Genomic DNA, 21,212 nt, shown 5'->3' with positions numbered 1-21,212 from the left:
AACTTGTTAATACCACACGACCGTCCTTCTAGTAGAGGACTAAACAAAATGACAAGCAATTAACTGACCGCTGCTATCTTTTAAATGCCATTGGCACTAAGCGCAAGATTTCAGGTGAACGGAAGGGAATCCCACTAGGAGCTACATGTTGCTTGTGTGGGCAATTGCCCACATCAACCCAACAAAAATCTTCTTATAACCTCTCAAAATCACATTGTCATGACTCAAAAATTGCATGCATGGCCTACACCAAACTTGTGTCGCTAACTCAAGTGCTCTTCAGTTAAAAAATCCTGCTTCTCTTAGAGGCATGTGAAAAGACATGTCTTTAATTTGATTCTCATGGAGCAGTAATGCCTCTCTTCCTTTTAAGGTAATGAAGCGTGCTACCTAAGTTGAACATGCATGACTGCAGTGCCGTCAACTTGTTCCGATACAGCTCATGACCCTAAAGGTAGGAGGAATAAGATGATCTTTAGGTCATTTTTTTTTTTCGAGTGGTGAGTTGTTAACCTCTTGCTCTTCTACTTTGTTGCTGAAATGATGGGAGGGGCTGAAAAATAAAACTTTATCTATAAACATTTTGAAAAGAATTTATTTTGGCGCTTGTAAAAATTTTGGAAACCATTGAGATGCAATATGATTCTGAAAAATCTAAAAGTTTGTGGCTAAGAAGAATGATTCGGTTGAATGAAGCATGAAGAAGGATATCATGTTTATATTTTACTAAGGACAGGCCCCAGTCTACCAACAATATTGATAGAAGTAACAACTTTTAACAAAAGCTTTCACAATGATGTAAGTTGAAATTGGATATAGAATAGCACCATTGACCTTAGAAAATGAGGGCCGTTGAGTGCTATTAAGACTTATCAATTTTCCTATTATGCATAGGGCAAAAGGATTTACAAAAGAGCTTTTCACACCATCCCAGCTAGGGATGTTCAATGAGTCGAGCTAACTCGAGCTCTACTCGAACTCGTTCGATAAGCCTGACTCAAACTCAACTCGTTTATTAAATGATTCGAGTTCAGTTAAGAAATGAGCTCGACAACATAGATGAATAGAACTTGAGTTACGCGGGCTCTGCTAAGCTCGAAAAAAAATAAAATAAAATACATCTCATAAATTTATTAGAAAAATGAAGTTGCTCAAATGAGTATGCACCTGACTAGTTATTGGAGGTTCCATGTTCCAATCTACATGTTGTGTCTTTCTTTAAAAAATTATTGGCTCGGCTCAAGCCAATCTTCGGCCGAGCTGAGTTCGAGTTTTAAGAGCTCGAGCTAATGAAATCGGACTCGACTCAAGCTCGAGCTGAGTTCGAGTTTCTTTCAAGACACTCGAGTGGAGTTCGAGCTGGCTCAGCTCGACTCGTGAACATCCCTAATCCCAGCCAACCAAACTTGTACCCTCTTGAGGTATCCTCATCGATTTAGGAACACCAAAGTTTTCTTGTTAGTATGGAAAGTAAATTATGATTTACTGTAAACCTGAACATCTCTCTTAATATCTTTAGGATGTGGTATAAGATATGGTTAACGGGGTATTAGTTATAAATTTTAAATTTTTAAGAAGTATCAATATGTACATGAGAAAATTTACCCTTAACTTATCAATATGAAAATAAACATTTTTTGGTTCGTATGGGCGATTGCCCACACAGTGGCCGCACCTGCCTCCACTCTTGGCAAAACTGGCATCTCGCCAAGTTTTACTGGGAAATTAAGCTAAGCCAACATAGTACATATAATTTCGACATTGTATATATGCTATAGGAGGCCGGCATATATAGTTATATAATTTCAAGTTCAAAATTTTAAGCATTTAGAACTCAATCAGGATATTTACATTAAAAAACCGAGAGTGTGGTAGCAAAGCTCATCCAAGAAATAATTTCACAACTCTTCTGAAGGAGCAATGAGTACCATCAATATGCATTTTTTTTTGCTGCAAATAAATACTCGAGCTCAGGAACATGTATAAATAATTAAAAAGAGGGAAAAATACTCAAGAATAGGAATGTCAATGAATTATATTCAAATTAAATGTATTGTTAACGATAACTATTTTTTTGGATGTTCACATATTCATATTCATGTATGAAAATTCGGATACAAATCTGAAATTCGATTTACAATCCGAATTCAATTTGAATCAGATTTTTAATTTGTATCCGAAACTAAATTCCAATTTATATTATACAAATCACATATTAATATCAATTTGTATCCGAAACTAAATTCCAATTTATATTAATTTTGTTTTCATATCTGAATAGGTTGAACGGCTCAGTCGGATATATTGAAGAACCACAAGAATTTGTTATTAGAATTGAATTGGTTGCAAACCAATTCGATTGGATAGCTGATCTGAGAATGCCCCATGACAAGTTTTCATTAATTTTGAAATATAATTTTTTTTCACTTTTAAGTGTTTTATGTATTTCTAGATAAAACGAGGTGATGGGCTGATTTAGAGGTGAAGGATAACAGGAAAACCAGGAGGAGAGGAAAAGAAGAAGAGAAAAACAAAAATACCTGTATACTGTACATAATAGACGATTCTGAAAATCTAATGTCAGAGGGCCCTAGACAACGAAACCTGTGAACTCTCTCTCTCTCTCTCTCTCTCTCTAAAGATTTCTTCGTTTCACTAGAATTTACCAATCTTGGTACAAGATCAAGATATCTGCTAGAGGAAAGAAAAATGAGGAAAGAGATAGAAAGGGATGGTAAGTTTTCATTTTTCAAGTCAATATTCAAGTACCATGAACCATTGCTACATTATACTTCATGCTCATTTGACGACTATTTTTTGCTGACAGAATTTTAAGTTAGCCATCAACAACATTCGACATTTGGTAAATTTGAACTTACATATATAAACACACACAATGTTTTGAAAAATTGAAAATGAAATTTATTACTTCTTTTTCTAAGTTTCGAATATGTTCAACCATTAAAACAAGAGGGTGAATTTGGAAGAGTCCAACATAGAAATAGCTGATAAGATACGGACTATTACAGAAAAATCTCACATACATGGATCAGCTCAGTCTTGCCTCATGCTTAACTTTTGAATAAATGATCAACAGCTTTTAAAGAAAATCTAAGTCCATAAATAACCAAAGCTTGGACTCCCTTAACTCTCTTAATTCAAATCAGCTGTGAAAGAAAGCAGTGAATCTTTTGCTATCATTAGTGGAAGTGTGATTTGAATCTGCCATTTCATTTAGACTAGCTTAAGAGCCTAATAGTTAAATTCAATACCATATATCTTCTTCACTGTAGAGAGAGAGAGAGAGAAAGAAAGAGAAGGTCCACTAAGTAACCATAGAGGTCCAAAAGGGGAAAACTTCCGACATTTTTCAGATGCTCTCACATGGCCTTTTATCTCTCTATCTAAGATTAGATGCATGTTCTTGCACTGCATCCTGCACCTAATTGCCATCAATGCATGAGAGACAAAACAATCAAATAAGTTGAGTTTCCGAGAGAGAGAGAGAGATAGAGTACTTATCCTTGCACTGACCTGGAATTTCATCCTATAACCAAGCTTAAGCATGTTTATGAGCTGTGTTTTGGTGGACCAGAGTCACTTGTTCTCGACATAAATATTTTGAAGACACTATTGACTACACTATTCTTTTAGTGGTAAAAAGGAGGAAAAGAACCCGCTATTGTTGGCAATTTCTGAAATCTAACAAGCAGTAATGAGCCGTCGGTTATTTGTGAGAAGCCAATAAACTGTGGACCCGTCAGAATGAAACGTTCAACTTCTTCCATAGGAGACCACGGGAGAAATCTCTCTCTCTCTCATACTGCGTCTCGGTCCAATTTATCTTTGGGCTTTGCACTTTGTTGAAATGTTATGAGCTATCTCTCTTCAAAGATTCGATACCAATTTGCTAGTTTGCCAAAATAAACTCTCTCCAGTCTTTTCAGGGAGAGAGAGAGAGGAAGGGAGAGATTGTTTCAGATTTATTTTCTTTCTGCTTTTGCTTCATTGCTCCTTCTGTTCACTCTTAAAACCCATTTACTAAACTTCCATATAAACGATCGCCTCTTCACACACACACACACACAGAGAGAGAGAGAGAGAGAGGGAGAGACTCACGTTTTCTTCTATTGAAGAAGGGAAATGGGTCGTGCAGCTTTCTTGATCTAGGTGCATAGAAGATCCTTGGTTGAAGATGAGGAGGAAGGACTCGAGACGACACGGTAGAGCGAGGTTTTCGAATTGGGTCCTGGGCCTCCTTGGGTTCTTTGTGATCGCGGGATTTATCCTTTTCGTCTTTCACCACCGACATCAGGATGGATCTGCGGCTCACCAGGTCGTTTGCTTTCTACGTTTGTTGTCTCTCCGTCTTATTTCGTTACAAGAAATCCTCCTCTTTCTCTCAATTTACGCTGAGAAATTGTTGACTATCATAAGGTGTTTTTCGTCGAAATCATGGGTAGAGAATGAATCCCATAGTGCCTATTCAATATGTAAATTAGCCTCTGTTGATTTTTATTTGGTGATCTCGAGTCAGGAAACGAATTAACTCATCCAAATAACCTTGACTAATTTGAATTTTCTGGTTACATATTTGTCGAACCTTTCTGGTTACATATTTGTCGTACCTTTATTGGACAGCCTATGGAGTTCATTTTTGTTCACAACTTCTTCGACTATTAGTTGAAATGGCTGCCGTCTATCTGATTTTATTGCAATTTTTCGTTCTCTAATTCAATTAATCTGCAACTGTGGCTTATTTCTTTTCAAGTTTAGCCTGAGAATTTGCGATGCCTAGAGGGGCTAGTTTGTACTGATATGGACTTTGAAACGGGTATTTCTCTAATGCAATGTTGGAAGCTAGAATTGAGTTACTCCCTAATAACATGAATTACTTACTTTTATCCTAAGTATCTTGATTCATAAGGAGAAGGGATGTAAGTAAAGTGGTGCGTGTGTCGGTTATTCTCTTTTCTGGTACTTCATTCGTTATCAACATTTTTTCTATCACTTTTGAAACGAAAGTGAAGTAGGAAAATTTTTCTCACTACTTCAGGTAACTTGAGTAGGAATTTGCAAGATGACTCAGCTATTGAGTTGGTTTCCGATTCCAAACTGTCTATTTCTGTATATATTACATTAGCTATTTACTTTTAGCTAATTCAATAGAATTCAGTGATTATAGTTTCATAATATCTTGACTTTTTTTTTCCTGAGGTAGTTCATGTGCATTATGTCCGTTCATGTGCATTATGTCCTGTTTCTCTATACATTCAACAAACTTGCAGTTCTTTTTATCTTTGAAAGGCACTATTTTGTCTTAACAATGCATCTCTTCTTTTCTGATGCGACCCCTCTAGGACCCTCGTTGCTAGCCTCCTCCCGATGTCCATTTTCTTGTGCTTTAGTTTTATTGCTTCCTTTTCGAGTGTTTGCAAGAGCAATCTCCACAGTGATCTATATTATCAAGATTCAAGACAGAGCTAAAGATATGTGTTGTAAACTGCACAATCTGAGTCAGTTGCAATGGACTTCAACCTCCAACTTTTGTCTATCTAGGAAAAAGTCTATGCAAATTTACTGCCAGTAGCATGAGTGTCAATCTTAAGGATGTTTTACACGGTTTGGACTCATTGATCTTACCATTTTTATAAATCGCCAAGGCTGTATGTTAGTCTAAATGATTCTGCATTATAATTTTTTCATCATTATATAGAAATAAACTAATATCGTGGGAAATTAGGTTGATATCTTTGCTACTACGCTTGGTGATGATAATTTCATACTTTAGTTCATATCATGATTTCATAATAATTAGTGCAGGAAGTACATTCAATATGAATTCTCTCTTGCTATGCTTGCTGATGTTCTTCAAGTGGCTTTCTAGAGCTGAAAAGTGTCCTGAATGTAATAAAGTTAGTAAGGTTTGTATTTTTATTATTATAGGTTCTAACGATTCAACACGCTGTAGAGTGAGTCGTAGACCACTGTAGGCACTCGTTGTGGGTTGTGTGCTTTGAGATGATTGTACATGGAAATTAGGAAACATCTTTTCAGGGTTTTATGAAATAATAAGGAAAATAGAGTTGCCTCTCTCTTGTGCTCAAACATATAAACCATCTTGTTTGTTGAGGCCAAGATCGTAGAAGAAACATTGATATATTTAGTGGTTTCCTTAGGGTGTTTGGAAAGATGAGTAAGTGAGAGAGAGGGAGGGTTGATCGCTCTTGGGTATGAGAGGTATGTGGAAAAATCTTGTCCAAAAACAAAGTGGAATTGAAGCAACACGTCCATAATCCATTTGGTAGCTGCCGTGCATGCTTAGACACTTTTATTTAAACTTTTTCATCTATTTGTTTGTTCTCTTTTCAAAAATTGGTTCAGTTGTCTTTTTCTGCAAAGGTTTCCAGTCCTAGTCTCTATAACCATGTAAACCATATCCTTCATTTGTTTTTTCTAAAGAATTTCCATGTAACTGCTTGGTTGAGTCAAAATTTGCCTCATCTTTCTCTTTCTATTTTGTTGCTAAAGAGGCTCTGCTGAACCCATAAAACCCATCAATATCTTGGAGACAACCTCAGTCAATAAGTTCCCACTTCCATGATGCTGTAATGGTTCAATACAAGCCTTATTTGAAGCTTATCTACAAGTACCTCTAAAATCTTAGCCTTTTAAGCTGTTTCAATTAAACTTCGCCCTTTAAATGCAATTTGTGATTGAGTTGGCAAGACTCAATATTTGTATCACTTGAAGCCAGCGTATATGCATGTTCTATAGCATTTCAAATTAACAGTCATAAAAATGACAAACTTGTGATTAAAGAACATGTTTTTATCTCAAGTGACATGTTTTAGAGGTTAACATTTATCAAATCAACCATTTAGATCACATCTACATGGTAAAAATTGGCTGTTACAGCTTGAAGGATACTCATATACAGTCTTATGCCTAAGCTTTTTTCAGTTCTCATCTGCTTCAGTGAGCTTATAATTGCAACAAGTATTGCTACTTATGCACATGCATGTTTTTTCTGAACTCAGTCAATTGCAGCTGGGTTACATTTTAAAGTGCTATTGGATGCACTTCTTGATTTGCCATCTTTATGGATTAGCATCAGTCCTTTTATGGCATTTGGTGGCTTCTATTTCACTCCTTGGTGGTTTAACCATAACTTTTAATTCACTATTTCATCTACAGTTTTTTTTTCTTCCCTTTTTGAAAACGGCAATTTATTGTCTTGTCACAAAAAGTGTAGCTGAACTACCCTGTTCTATTTACTTGCTTTGCTCTAAGACGTGGTTAGACTAAGTAGTTGCTTATAGCCTTATATCATAAGATGCTTTTTTACTATGACCTTGTTATTGCGCACCAGCCTCTTGAACAAATTGTGGCCGTCTAAAAAGTTAGCAGGATTTCATATTCCATTTTTAGTAATGATGCCAATGTGCTCAATATGGATTGTACATGCCTGTATTGGGTGATATATATAACGTTGGTCTAAATTCGCTAGTATACGTTATACTGGCCTGAATTGGCCAAGATAAATTGTATCAGTACCTTCAGTGGAGCAATACAGGGGCCATACATAATATCGAAGAAGCTGGGTCATCAACATCTTCTTGTATTGACCATTTATTTTTGTAAAATAATAACATTTTTTATTTTTTATATTAAAAAAAAGGTTAAAACCAGTCAAGCTAACTGGGTACAGCCGGTACAGATCAATTCCCTGTGTCCTTTCATAAAATAGTCAGCCCCGATTCGGCTATGAACAACATGGCAATGATCTGTAGGCTGGTGTCCTGGCCACTGATATAAAGCAATCCTGAATATAGTGCAAATGCTTCTATTTTGCCTCGCTGTTATGGATAGTTCTTGACATCTTCACTTATTTCACATCTTGTCGTCTGTAATCACCTGTCTTATAACCTTGCAAGAATTTATGATGACAGTAGGATGTTTCTGTAGTTTGTGGCCCTCAAGTGCCAGTTTCCTATCATGAGCTTTGTCACTTACATATGCTAAATAGGCAATTCTCTGTTACCAGTATTTTCTTGTGATCCCCAAAGTAATTAGTTTATCTGCACCACATGAATGTGGTGACTGCAGGTCTCGCATTTTTTAGAAAAATGAACCTTGGATGTATGTATGACAATGGTATCTGTGTGCTACTTGTATTTCTATATAAAAAAATATGTTATGTGTAAATAAATGATAGTATGACATCAAAAACTGACAGCCGTACCCATGGCCCAGCCCTGCATCACCCAAATCGACTTGGATGCAGTGGGCAATTTGGCAAATCTGTGTGACAGTTAATAAACCTCTCTGATAACTCTGATTCTGTTGGGAATGACTTGCATCTTGAACAATTTATCTTGTGTTTTCCAAATTACAGTTTATGGTTGCGGACTTAATGTGCCTCATCTTCAGGAGACGTTTAAAGATCAAACTTCATTAGTTGTGCCAATTAATCCCTTTTTCTGCCTTTCATGAATTTAGTTTTCATCCTCTGGTGAAATATTCCATTTGTTTACGGTTTCCAGCTTATCCTTTTCTGTCTCTAATTTATCATCTTTTGGTGCTCTAGGTGGAAGATAAGTACAAAGAGGCTTCTCATAGAAGCTTAAATCTTACAGAAGAGATGTTAAGTGCTGTTTCTTTTTCACGGCAGTTGGCAGATCAGATTACGCTTTCAAAAGCCTATATAGTCATCGCAAAAGAGCAGAATAACCTAGCACTTGCTTGGGAGCTAAGTTTGCAGATCCAAAAAGCCCAGCTTTTGCTCTCAAAAGCTGCCAAGGGCGAATCGGCAGTTTCACAGGAGGAAGCTGAGCCTATAATTAAAGGTTTAGCATCTTTAATCTACAAAGCCAAAGACGCTCATTATGACAGTGCCACAACAATTGTGTCCCTCAAAGGCCATATTGATTCTCTTGAAGAAAGAGCCAGTGCTGCTATTGCACAGAGCGTCACTTTTGGGCAGCTAGCTGCTGAAGAATTACCAAAGAATCTGTACTGTCTTGGCATCAAACTGACTCTTGAATGGGCCAGAAATTCTTCAATAGAAAAACATGCTAAAGAGCAAAAAAGTTCTCCTCGGCTTGTGGATAACAACCTTTACCACTTCTGCATATTTTCGGATAATGTTTTGGCTACTTCAGTGGTTGTGAATTCTACTGTTTGCAATGCTGACCATCCAAAGCAGCTTGTGTTTCACATAGTCACAGATAGCATCAATTACAGAGCAATGCAGGCATGGTTCTTTACCAACGAATACAAAGGGGCAACCATTGAAGTCCAGAATGTGGAGGACTTCACATGGTTGAATGCTTCCTTTTCTCCAGTCCTAAAACATCTCAAAAATGAAGAGGTACAGGCTTCCCATAACGGTGCTGAAGATTTCATGACTGAGCTCAATGTTCGTAGTCCCAAATATATTTCCTTATTAAACCACTTGAGGTTCTACATCCCTGAGATTCATCCTTCTTTGGAGAAGGTGGTGTTCCTCGATGATGATGTTGTTGTCCAAAAGGATCTGACCCCACTCTTCTCAGTTAATTTGCATGGAAATGTGAATGGTGCTGTGGAGACGTGCCTTGAGTCATTTCATCGTTTTTATAGGTACCTTAATTTCTCTAATCCGCTAATTAGTTCAAAGTTTGATCCGCAAGCCTGTGGATGGGCATTTGGTATGAACATATTTGACCTTATTGAATGGAAGAATGCGAATGTGACTGGCCGATACCATTATTGGCAAGAAAAGAACTCAGGCCACTTGCTTTGGAAACTGGGCACTCTACCGCCTGGCCTTCTTGCATTCTATGGTTTGACAGAGCCTCTGGACCGCAGGTGGCATGTTTTAGGTTTGGGCTTTGACCCTAATGTTGATAATCGGCTGATTGAGAGTGCATCTGTCATTCACTATAATGGTAACATGAAACCATGGATGAGATTAGCAATCAGCAGGTACAGACCTCTATGGGAGAGATATGTGAACTTTGGACACCCAGTTTTGCGAGAATGCCTTATTCATTGATTCATCCTCTGATTCTGTGGGGCTGGAATTAGGTCTCTCTTCAAGAACTGCAACGGCAGGCCATGAAAATATTGATTGTGAGATTTTATTGAGTGGGCAACCTGACCACGTGTTGGGTGAAGTATTCTTGCTTGAGGGCAAATTCTTTTGGCAATAACTTGCTTCTGGTTATATGCACAAATGTATTAGCCATTTTTTGTAACAGTATAGATATTTGAGTAATTTCTTTGAAAAACGGAAACTTATAAGGGGTTGGTTAAGTATGATTGGTCTATTCATGCAAATGCTTTTGTGCTGGTCTGCTACTAAGAGGGTAGTTATCCCTGGACCATGGTGTCGAACATGCGAAGCATTGAAATTACTATGAAGACTTGAACTATCTTTTTTCTGTTTGGAACTTTTTAACAACAAAACTTGTAATTAGGGTCTTTGATCATCCAAATACACATAAATCCATTTTATCTGTGCAGACTTCTTTGGCAGAAAACCTTCCACATTGTATTATTGAAGTTATAGGCCCTACAGGATACGGCTCATCACGGTGAACTCAAATTACAGGAATTCCAGAGACCACAATGAAAAATCATTCAATGACACAACAGCTGCTTCACTGATTGGTGTTACCGTGTTTAACATGCATAATTTGTCACAAGGCTATAGACTCGATGATTTTGTTATGGAATTTGCTGCAAGGTTGTATCAATTAATGACGCAGTTCCTGCTAACTGATAGATAGCATCAATAGCATGGTTTCGTTCACTAACACTACTTACAGTGGCACCTTACCCTCGTCGTGGTATATGTTTGCATTAGTTACTGTAAATCATTATCAATGTGCTCGAGAAGTTTAACAAAACGTTAAATAACTGAAAACTTTGTTTCATTTATACCACTTTCTAACGGAGTACAACAATTCGCCAATTTGTATGTGTACAGCAATAAGTCTTAAAAAATCAGGTCCAGAACAACTACGCCTATTGCCAAATTCTGCTCCTTACATGTTACAAGTACTCATTTGGCACCTTAATGCTGAAGTCTGAACCTCTGATTGGTAGCAGGTTTATCAGAGTTGTTCGCTGTGGAAACTCGTTGATAACTGTCATCAAGGTTGGGAGGATCAAGTGGAGTCAGGGAGAGGACTTTTCCTCTTTTGGAAGGCCTTACACTAAAGTTACTTTTGCGAATGCATGAGAGGTGGATGAGGATGGCAACAAGTAGGGCATGTAAGCAGAATCAAACTACAGGCTTTGGGAACAATATGTTGTCTTTCGGTAGGATCAGATTCTCTGTTTTGAATGCTAAAGCCGACCTAGAAATTGTTAAGCTTTTGAAGGCTTAGGTAGGAAAGGTTGATTTGGTACCGAAGAACGGCGGCAGACCAAGGTGTAAACTTGTATTAACAAGTACACTTTGTTCTGGTGTGCGTTTGAGCATGACGCCTGTTTGGTGCATTTATCTCTCTGAACTTCTAGATGAAGATGAACCTTTTGGGTTATTTTGGTCATGACAATAGTAAGTGCCAGCACTAGTTTGATGCTTACAAAATTTGCAGGAACAAGGAGGTGAATATACATCACCTGTTTGTTTTGTCATACAGTGAAGAAGTGACAAATGCATGTAGAAAGTACTGTTTGGGTAGCATATAAACTTACCTTAAGATGATTCTTTTTGTCACTCCTTTGATCCGTTTTGGATCTTGTTGGCCCACAATGAATTTTACTGGTTTTCTGCAGTTTTGGCCAGCCATAGCCGCCAAGTGCCTCTTGCCAGTTCACCATAGGATCAATGGATACAGTGTTCAGAATTTCTTCTTGTTTTACAACTATCTTGTTTCCTCAAATTTTACTAATTCCACCAGTATTTGATATATTGCACAAGGAAAAGAGAAAAGTAACGAGACATTTTTTCTTTGACATGTTTTGGTTGTCAAACAGCTTTAGTTACTTACGTTGCGACCTGTTTATGTCATAATCCTTACAAAAAACCCAACTTGCGAGTGTATGCTGGACTTGGTCAGTCATGCTGATTATTCTTACTGGTTATTAACAAATGATGCCGCTCTGCCGCCTACTCGACAGTGTGCACTATTTTTCAAGTACGGAGTTAAGTTCAAAATGTTATCGGAGGAAAAAAAATCAGTTTTTACGTGCATGATATAACAAATATTCTATATCTTGGACAAGTTTTGGGTCTCATGAAGTGATCATTGGAACAATTGGCAGAAAGCAGGGTGGTATCTCAGCATCCTTGAGTTTACTGACATGAGCTTAAACGTGTCAAGCTCAACCTTGGACTGAGTTTACCGAATCAAGATCACCTCATAAAGCTAGACTCAAGCTCGAGCCGAGCAATATGCGACTCAAGCCAAGCTTGAGCTGCCTGAAATCAGCTCACTCATTATATATTAGTCAATATCACCTCATAAAGCTTGACTCAAGCCCGAGCCGAGCAATATGTAACTCAAGCCAAGCTTGAGCTGCCTGAGCTCAGCTCACTCATTATACATTCCTAGTTCACATGCATTAAAAAGAAATGAGCTATATGATGAACAGCCATATTTCAAAGGAAACACACCTTATGTTCATATTTTGGTGTTATGATAACAATCCTTTGCTTGTGAAAAGATGCCTGTTCCTCGCAAAGAGGCTAAATATGACCTTTTGTTGTTTGGTGACAAAAACATCTTCCACAAAATAGCCACTGTAAAGGCCATTTATAGTTATAAAAGGTTCCTTTTCTATCATTTGCTGATCATAGTCTCCAGCGTCATGTTCCTCTTCAGGCTCATTTGATAAATAAAACAGTTTCTAACTGTTCCACAAATCTGTCCCAAAATTTAGGGCAGATTCATAAAATACTTTTTAATGTTTTCCATGAATCTGCTCCACATTTTGGGCCATATTTGCCAAACAGACTCTTATTGTTCAACCATGGCAGGAACAAGCCTCAAGGGGCTGAGAGCAAGTGAGGCACAATAGAAGGCTGCATGGGTGTAAAGTCCTTGGGCCACATGGGTAGGCCGCAGCATCCAGCTGACAATGAACAGACTACAGTAAAGCCCCCATGCAGTACTGAACCGAAGAGGCATGAGAAAGAAGTTTTAACCCTCTTAGCGGGGTAGTAGGTCATAATCCTCCCAGCTCACCTGGGACTATGACGAAATACTAGCTCGAAAAATGCACGAAGCCAACAAAAAAACTCAGAACATGAACGTATTCTCAAGTCCCAAAGATATGCCGTGTGAGTCGTGTTTGTACACGCGCTGCTGCTCTTTTTCATCCTTATTGGAGGAAAATGTGGTTGGTTCGGTGACATATCAAACACAACCTAGTCAGCTGAAGATACTAATTTAATAGTTATAGATAGTTTTCTACTTTGTTTTACAGGTTATAATATATTTGTACTATTGAGCTTAATACTGCACATTTTTATTCTTAAATCTCAGGTGCTTAGCACTCAAATTTAATAAGTAAAACAAAAGAACACGGCTCCGACATGAATGGGCATCGATCAACCCTTGGGTGAGCCCCGATACTACTGCTTTACCTCTGATACCAAGGATTTAGGCAACGTCAAAGACAAGGCACGTCTACGCGCCTCCCTCATTTACGGGCAGAAATTCATACCATTAATCAAAGCATCGTTATAAAAAACAATAATAGACATGAAATGTAACCAATTAATACGTAAAACTTCACTAGCAAGACCCGCAATTAACTCCTTTATGCGTCAAACAGAGAATGCAAAATAATTGTCTATCGCAGAAAGATTGAAGATGATCTAGGCTTACAAAGGAGCTAACTTTCAAAAAACAAGGTGGATTATCTATAGAACATGGCGTCAGCCATAGTCCTTATTGAATTGTTTATAACGGTGTGCAATGAAATCAGCTGAAGGTCTAGTGTTGAAAGCTAGATCCACATCTTCTTGAACCACAGGCCAACTTCTTGAGAACTGCTAAAAACTTAAACAAGCTGGTCGGCTTAGATTTATTCACAAACTTAGCAAAGACGCCACCCCTTTGGTGAAATTTGGCTTGCATATTCAAGGATCACTTTATAGAAAAATAGGCTATCCTTCCCACCAAACCTTCGTGTTTCTATCAAAATAAAAAGCCCAAAGTATCCATACATCTTATTGACTATTGTTTCTTACCTATGCATTTTGCAAGTTGATGACAGTATTCAGTGATCTGGAGAAGAACTAGAGGAAAAATTAAAGATAGAAAGTGGCAGTTGGTTGCAGACAGAACTGCAATCAAACCTGCAAGTCCTGACGCTGGCAATTATGTGTTTTTATTTTACCAAAAGAACACCTAAAAAAAATGTTGAAAGAGAAAGCGATAATTCATATAAAGAAATGAAGTAAAAGAATGTCAGACAGCAGTTAGCACCTAATTTCCATGTTCATAGTTTCAAACTAAAAAGGTGATAACTTAAGAGAGAGGAATAGAAGGAAGATTTCTACGGCAACTTTCTGATGCATTTGGAGTTGAGGGAAGAATGGCAGATCTATGAGATTGAACGAATCCCATTTCCTCTCTTTAACTTTGACTCTTAAAAATAGCTTAACTAGAAAAATACTACAATTCATAAAATCAGTTAGCATCTAGAAAAGAGAACTCTAAACGACTGAAAACAAAAGGATCCAAAAAGAGTTCAAGGTTTATGGAATAGAAAAATAACTGTTACAAATACATTGATTTGCAGACAACTTGAGCAACATCATACCTTCCACAAGGCTATCGCCTTTCTGTTCTATAGCGGCCCTCAAGCGCCTGAGTGGATGCATACTGCAACATCATACCTTCCATAGATGTCTGATGACGAATGACCTTTTAACCCGTCTACCATAACATCATATGGAAGCTCATTGTCACTGGTAGATGGCAAATGCTCTTCAAAGATAGCCCTTCTCACTTCCGGTTCAGGAAGTACTACAAGAATCTTCATGGCGAGCCAAGTCAAATTACAGCAATGTAAGCATGAATTTCCAATTATTTGACAGTGTAATGAGCATACAGGCATATGCTAATGTATTACAAATACATTAATTACACAAAAATTGTTTTGGAAGCTAACTACTAAAATAATTTTATAAATTTCACCAAATGGAGAAACATCAGGCTGGAATGTCTTTTACTACTCACCATAAACTTTCTGTAACCATTCAGGATTGTTAACAAACTGATTTTGGACTATTTTGTGAAAAGTGCTAAAGAAAAATAAAGCAAAACCATTACAAAGTCCTGTAGAACCAAAATTTAGCATCATCATCTGGTTAACAGAGGATATTAAAAAATTAAAGCAAAATCATTACAAAGTCCAGTAGCAGCAAAATTTTAGCATCATAACCTGGTTTACAGAGGATAAACAATAGAAGGAAACACGTTTCTTAATATGCTGAAAGGAGCATCCAGTTCCCAAGGCAAGTTTGTTGCAGTCAAAATAAAAACAGCCCTTGTTAAACCATCCATCTATAGTTTAAGTGATCAAATATGTCAAGAAAGAAATATACGACCTTTTATGAACTTAACGGAGTATACTAAAATGTGAAAAAAATTATCACAAAGAAGTGTGTTATGCAGATGAAAATGCACGTGCATGGATATGAATGTTTTTGTGCATTCATGTGATATAGGAACTACAAAGGAAGATACCGTATGAGAGATCTAAAAATACATTTCTGTAAATAAAGCACACATCAAACATGTGAAAAATGAAAAATACCCTCTACCTGTACAAGCAGCTCTATCTTCAGCTGTTGGGATCCAACACAGCCTCCTACTAGGTTCATGTGCACCATGTCCATCTCCCAATTACTAATGATAGCATCAATCTTGTCACTAATATAAAAAATGTACTTGAATTAACACCTTGTAGAAACAATAAATTCAAAAAGATGCATAATATTGACTATCCAAGCTGAGTTTTTTTTTTTTTTAATCAACAAGTTTTGTAATATTGTCTAATTAAACTGTGAGAAATGTAGTAGATGACAGAGTCAAGTTGCACAAAATTTCACCACAACACACACTCAAATACCTGTGTCACATGGAACAAAGAAGAACTATGTGCATTGTGTATCCCCTGTAGAGGTGCATCCTGTAAAAAAAACTGCTATATTAAATGACATACAATGTTCAAAAAAGTAGCATGCATAAACATATTTGCCTGCATTTTTCAATTGTGGACAATTTCTCTTATCATGGCCTGTTCCTTTACATGAATGACATGTTCTTTGTTTCGCAACCTCACCATCGGTTGAAGTATTCCTGCATAGCTGTTAAATGAATAAAAACTGTAGCTTTATGTAAATTGGATATATCAAGTAAACAACTTTACCTTGCTCTCGTGCCTAGACTACATGTCTGAGAATTATGTCCATGTTGACCACAAGTTGAACACAATCTTTGTAGTTCGATACCTGCATCTCTCAATTTTGGACAATTTCTCTTATCATGGCCTGTTCCTTGACAATAATGGCATATTCTTTGTTTCGCAACCTCACCATTGGTTGAAGTATTCCTATATAACTCCCAAATGAGTAAAAAATCTATATTTTTATGTAAACTGAGTATATTAAGTAAATTTACCTTGCTTTCATGCTTCGACTACATGCCCGAGAATTATGTCCAAGTTGACCACAAGTCGCACAAAACCTTTGCAGTTTCGTTTGATGGATGTCTGCAATGATCTGCCTTGAACTTGCTTTGGCACAAACTAGTTCATGACTCCTTGGGATAACATCATGATTTTCATCTTCATTAGTGCTTTGCAACACTTCCATATGTGCACTTTCATTGCAACAGTTATCATCGATAACACTGACTTGAACTACTTCACGATCATTCATGATTGACACATTAACCTTACTCTTGACATTTTGCATATGCTTTAGCAATTTATCAAACTCATCTAATGCATCCTCATAACATTCATCACACGACAATGCTTCATCGATGCACATATTTGCCTTTGAATGAAGAATATTTCTCTTTACTAATAAGGAAGATTGTGGATCTGGCAATGCTTGAGAAGTTGAAAATTTTTGTACAACACCTTTTCTTGCATGTTTACTCCATCTCTTGAGTATATAGGCTGGTGGTAGTTTGAATATTTGTTCTGCATTAAATACCGTAAACATATGACAACAAACAACACCTAAAGATTCCCATAATGTGCATCGACAACTTGACAACTTCTGACTTTCCTCGTCATATGAAATTGTGTATTCCTTAAAAATTGGAACTACTCCATCTTTGCGATAGTCTTGTATCACTTGCGTAACAGTATATTCTCTCACTTCACCAACAGGTTGATTAAGCAATGCCGTGCAAGTCGTAGTTGCCAAAAGTTCTTCTTGAAAGTATTTTTTGAAAATCTCTGGAGTAAATGTATCTCGTAAATGAGCTTCCATAGGATGATGTGTTTTAATGGGCTCAATTTTGTCGTACATTTTGAAATCCATTTCCTTCTCATTGTATCGCTGTCTACCAATTGTCACATCATATTTTACAATAAGTTCACTCAAAGTTGTATCTTCACCAACCCAATTCTTAAAATAATTATCTATGCTTTTACTTCGTTGAGCCATAGACATTCCCACCATCAAAGTACCATTAAAATATGGTTTAGCCCATTTATCTCTTTCTTTCCATAAGATTGTGGCCCATTCAATGGTTTCCAATTGAGGATATGAACTTATCATTTCATTCCATCTTTTCTCAAATTCTTCGATTGTCTCTGACTTGAAAAACCAGGCATCCCATAGGCGTTTGAAGTGGTGATCTTGTTTAAACAAGTTTTCAATATATTTTGGCATTCTTGCAAATATGTCCCAATTACAATACTTGTGCACTGTACTTGGAAGGACTTCTTTTAACGTTGACTCCAATATAAAATCTTGATCAGTTAGAAATGTAATTGGAGCTCGATCACCCATTGAACGCAGCCATTGTTCAAAAACCCATTTAAATGTTTCTTTGTTCTCATCAATCAGCAATGCACACCCAAAAATGATGTTTTGGTTATGATGATTTACACCTGTAAATTGAGCAAAGATCATGTCATATTTGTTTCTACTATACATCAAATCAAACGATACCACGTCTCCAAAATGATGATAATCTTCACGCGCTGTTGCATCTACCCAGAAACAGTTTCCTAATTGTCCAACCTTATCAACTTGAATGGCATAATAAAAATTCCGATTTGCATTTTTCTTTTTCTTGAAATAATTGACCATAGTTTGACAATCTTTTCCATGATAACTGTCTGCAATTTCTTGGAAAAGAATATCCAATTTTTGCCTAGTGAATGTCATATGTTTCATGTCCCAAATCTGAAATGCCAAAAGATCCATGACTTCTGATGCTGTCAAGCCAGATCCGATCATTGCCTCTACTACATTCTTTTGAGAAGTATTCATCTTCTTTGCTGTCTTATGAAAATACATTTCTGATGATGAATGCAAGTAATGATTGTGTGCATATTGAATATTATGCACACGCCACTTTTTTTTCTCTAAATTGAGTTCGATGGACATCCATGCCTTGCAACCACATTTAGTACTTGGATATTCCTTTCTCTCATTGCCTTTCTGTTTCTTAAAGCCATTTTTCTTGCAAGCAAATTGTTTCCAACAAACAACACCCTTTTTCCTTTTGGAGTCACGTACACATGTATCAAATCCACCCATCCTAGCATATGTATTGTAAAATTCATATGCTTTATCCTCATCGTCAAACTCCATTCCAACATAAGGCACATATTCACTAGAAACATCTGGAACTAGCTCTTCTTTTGAGTTTGTTCCTTCAACACAAAATTTCTCAATTTCAACATCCTCATTTCCTTGCAAATTAGTGTCCTCTACTATTTCATCAACATTGTTCAATGCTGTCATCATTTCATTAGCTTTAGCTTCTCGCACATTTGCACTTGTAAACATGTCTCCCTTCCTTGACACATTTGAACTTGTAGAGCTGCAACTTGGATCCATGTTTGAAAACCTTCCTACCATAAAATAAACAACAAAATACATGTTTTAGTCACAAGTGTTTTTAGTAGTAAAAACTAAAAAGTATATAGAAACAAAAATTGCACCTTCAATTTCCAACTAGGCATTAAAAACAAGGGTTGCATCAACAATTTCGAAGTAGGCATTGGATTCTAGATGGCAGCAATATTAAATAATCAATAATGGCTATTCCTCCTAAATATGAAAAAACGGAAAAGTCATTGCATTGGAAGTAGTGACATTAGATACAAGGCAAAAATGTCACATGCTTAAAATAAACATCTAGCGAACCCTATACCAAATTCTGACCCACTTAGCATAAACATTGTGCTTAAACAGAAAAGGAGAAAGTAATTTTCTGCTTTAAACTTGCATAAATTAAGAGTCTGTCCATCCCAGCACCATTGATTGATAGGAACTGATAGCATGATAAAAATTAGAAGGATAACTATACTAGTTAAAAGCAATGTAGAACTTACAATTGCAGTCTTAAGATTCCAAGGTTGGCAGGAGACTCTCATTGGTAGACCATCTTTGCAACTGTTCTTTTGCCAGTTTACATCTGTGTCACAAAAAGGGACAGGAGACAACCATGTAGCTGTTTCGAAAGCCTCACATCGGATGTAAAATTGTTTTTTATGTGGTAAAGCATGGGTTTCGAACTTACAGAATCGCAACCCCAATGTGCTCACAAACATCTTCTGATTTTCTACGTACATTGTACTCAAAAAAATTGAGCATGTTTCTGAAGATATGCATGGCCATTGAAGACAGTACAGTGCTTTATAAAGGACTCCCTACGCGTACCACCTATTCATAGTGGTGTTAAGTTATGGTTTTGATGGTGAAGCTGCATTGAGAAGTGAGAACTACGCCCATCAGCAACACCGTCTCTTCCACGGACATTCCAAAAATCACAATGCACCTATCATTGCCCATAACATACTCATGCAAAACAGTTCCTGAAAGGCAATAAGCGAACCTAATCAAGGAATCCCAAAATGAACAACGTATTCGCAATAGATCATGAAGACAATTCGACAATAACGAACGTGGTCATTTCGGAGGCACAACAAACACAACTACCTATAAGTAAACAGAAACCCAAGCGACCTTCTCGATCAATTCAAAATTCAGTGCAGAAACCTCAACCCAAGAGAACAAAGACCGAAATCAGGGTTCTAAACACAGAAAACATGCATATACAACTGCTACTGCAATCATCGAAATGAAAAAAACAAACGGATTCAATAGAGAAACCCATACTCACTCCATAAATCTCGAACCAAAAAGAGCACACCTAGAGACGGACTTCTCCGGCAGAAAGAGAGTGGGGAGACGATGCCTGTACGTGTGAGGGCGACGGCGACGGTCACCGCCACGGCGAGGTCTGGGTCGACGGCGAGGGATGGAGAAGCGGCTGAACGGCGAGAGAGAGAGAGAGACCAACTGTGCGACAGTGGGAGAGATGGAGAGGAGGAGGGAAGGGAGAGAGAGAGCGCGACGGAGAGAGAAAGCGCGGGATGGACCTCAATGGTGGGAGAGATCGGGGAGGAGAGAGAGGATCGGATCGGGAAGATCGAGGAGAGGTGAGCACGTCTCGAACCGTATCGTTCATCCCTCTTTCATTGAGAGCAAGCAACCTATAAATTTACGATTCACTTCATTGACTTCTAACTTCTGACACCTAGAAGTCCCTCAATATCGAAAACTGAAATCGAGGAAAGAGATTCTTAGCATTTTATGATGAGAAAAAATTATGTTGCACATTAAAGTAATCTAATCTAACTTCAAAAGATTATTTATTTATAGTTGTATGCCTCAAGCCCAGGCCTCTTTACAACTAATAACTCTCTAAAAAACACCCACATTTTAGCACGTAAGTTTGCATCTGAATGAGAGTGAAGAACGTGCTAAAACATATATATATATATATATATATATATATATATATATATATATATATATTATATGTATGTATATAATATGGGCAAATATTATATACATACTTCAAAGACACTTCAAGTTCTCTCCTAACTTTGCATAAATTGTTGATTGATGTTGGTAAAAGCTAAGGCACAACTAACTGAATCTATTGACTACCACATTAATGAATAGTTCAAATTATGTAAGGATGAGAGTTTTGAGCCCA

General features: G+C 37.2%; 2 protein-coding genes across 11 annotated transcripts; one reads left to right on the top strand and one right to left on the bottom strand.

The window, feature by feature from the left end:
* The first annotated feature begins 3,781 nt into the window (after positions 1 to 3,781).
* On the top strand, positions 3,782 to 10,302 carry LOC116257911 (hexosyltransferase GAUT11-like). The gene is made up of 2 exons (XM_031634935.2): positions 3,782 to 4,336; positions 8,591 to 10,302. The coding sequence occupies exons 1-2, from the start codon at positions 4,196 to 4,198 to the stop codon at positions 10,037 to 10,039; spliced, it is 1,590 nt and encodes a 529-aa protein (XP_031490795.1). The 5' UTR covers positions 3,782 to 4,195; the 3' UTR covers positions 10,040 to 10,302.
* A 4,381-nt stretch (positions 10,303 to 14,683) lies between these two features.
* Positions 14,684 to 20,651, bottom strand: LOC116257592 (protein FAR1-RELATED SEQUENCE 5-like). 10 transcript variants are annotated; one of them, XM_031634502.2, is made up of 8 exons: positions 20,331 to 20,650; positions 19,540 to 20,022; positions 19,147 to 19,255; positions 16,635 to 19,056; positions 16,384 to 16,566; positions 16,084 to 16,313; positions 15,776 to 15,884; positions 14,684 to 14,985 (listed from the first exon to the last, which is right to left on the bottom strand). In XM_031634502.2, exons 4-6 carry the CDS (start codon positions 19,040 to 19,042, stop codon positions 16,109 to 16,111), a joined length of 2,796 nt encoding a protein of 931 aa, XP_031490362.1. In that variant the 5' UTR covers positions 19,043 to 19,056; positions 19,147 to 19,255; positions 19,540 to 20,022; positions 20,331 to 20,650; the 3' UTR covers positions 14,684 to 14,985; positions 15,776 to 15,884; positions 16,084 to 16,108. The 10 variants fall into 10 exon arrangements, with proteins under 10 accessions (XP_031490362.1, XP_049934794.1, XP_031490363.1 ...); XM_050078837.1 differs by having other exon boundaries at positions 19,147 to 19,212; XM_031634503.2 differs by having other exon boundaries at positions 16,635 to 19,052; positions 19,147 to 19,212.
* Positions 20,652 to 21,212: the final 561 nt, after the last annotated feature.

Source organism: Nymphaea colorata, chromosome 7 (assembly GCF_008831285.2).
Source record: "Nymphaea colorata isolate Beijing-Zhang1983 chromosome 7, ASM883128v2, whole genome shotgun sequence".
Classification (NCBI taxonomy): Eukaryota; Viridiplantae; Streptophyta; class Magnoliopsida; order Nymphaeales; family Nymphaeaceae; genus Nymphaea; species Nymphaea colorata.
Note: the sequence above shows the minus strand (reverse complement) of the source record. Positions and strands in the feature narration are given on the sequence as shown.

Excerpts from the sequence above, each read along its gene's own strand:
- LOC116257911 (XM_031634935.2), top strand. The coding sequence starts at position 4,196 with ATGAGGAGGAAGGACTCGAGACGACACGGTAGAGCGAGGTTTTCGAAT. Across the intron at positions 4,337-8,590 it reads ATGGATCTGCGGCTCACCAG|GTGGAAGATAAGTACAAAGA; the intron begins GTCGTTTGCTTT and ends TTGGTGCTCTAG.
- LOC116257592 (XM_031634499.2), bottom strand. Across the intron at positions 16,567-16,634 it reads AGTCGAAGCATGAAAGCAAG|GAATACTTCAACCAATGGTG; the intron begins GTAAATTTACTT and ends GGAGTTATATAG. Across the intron at positions 16,314-16,383 it reads AGTCTAGGCACGAGAGCAAG|GAATACTTCAACCGATGGTG; the intron begins GTAAAGTTGTTT and ends ACAGCTATGCAG.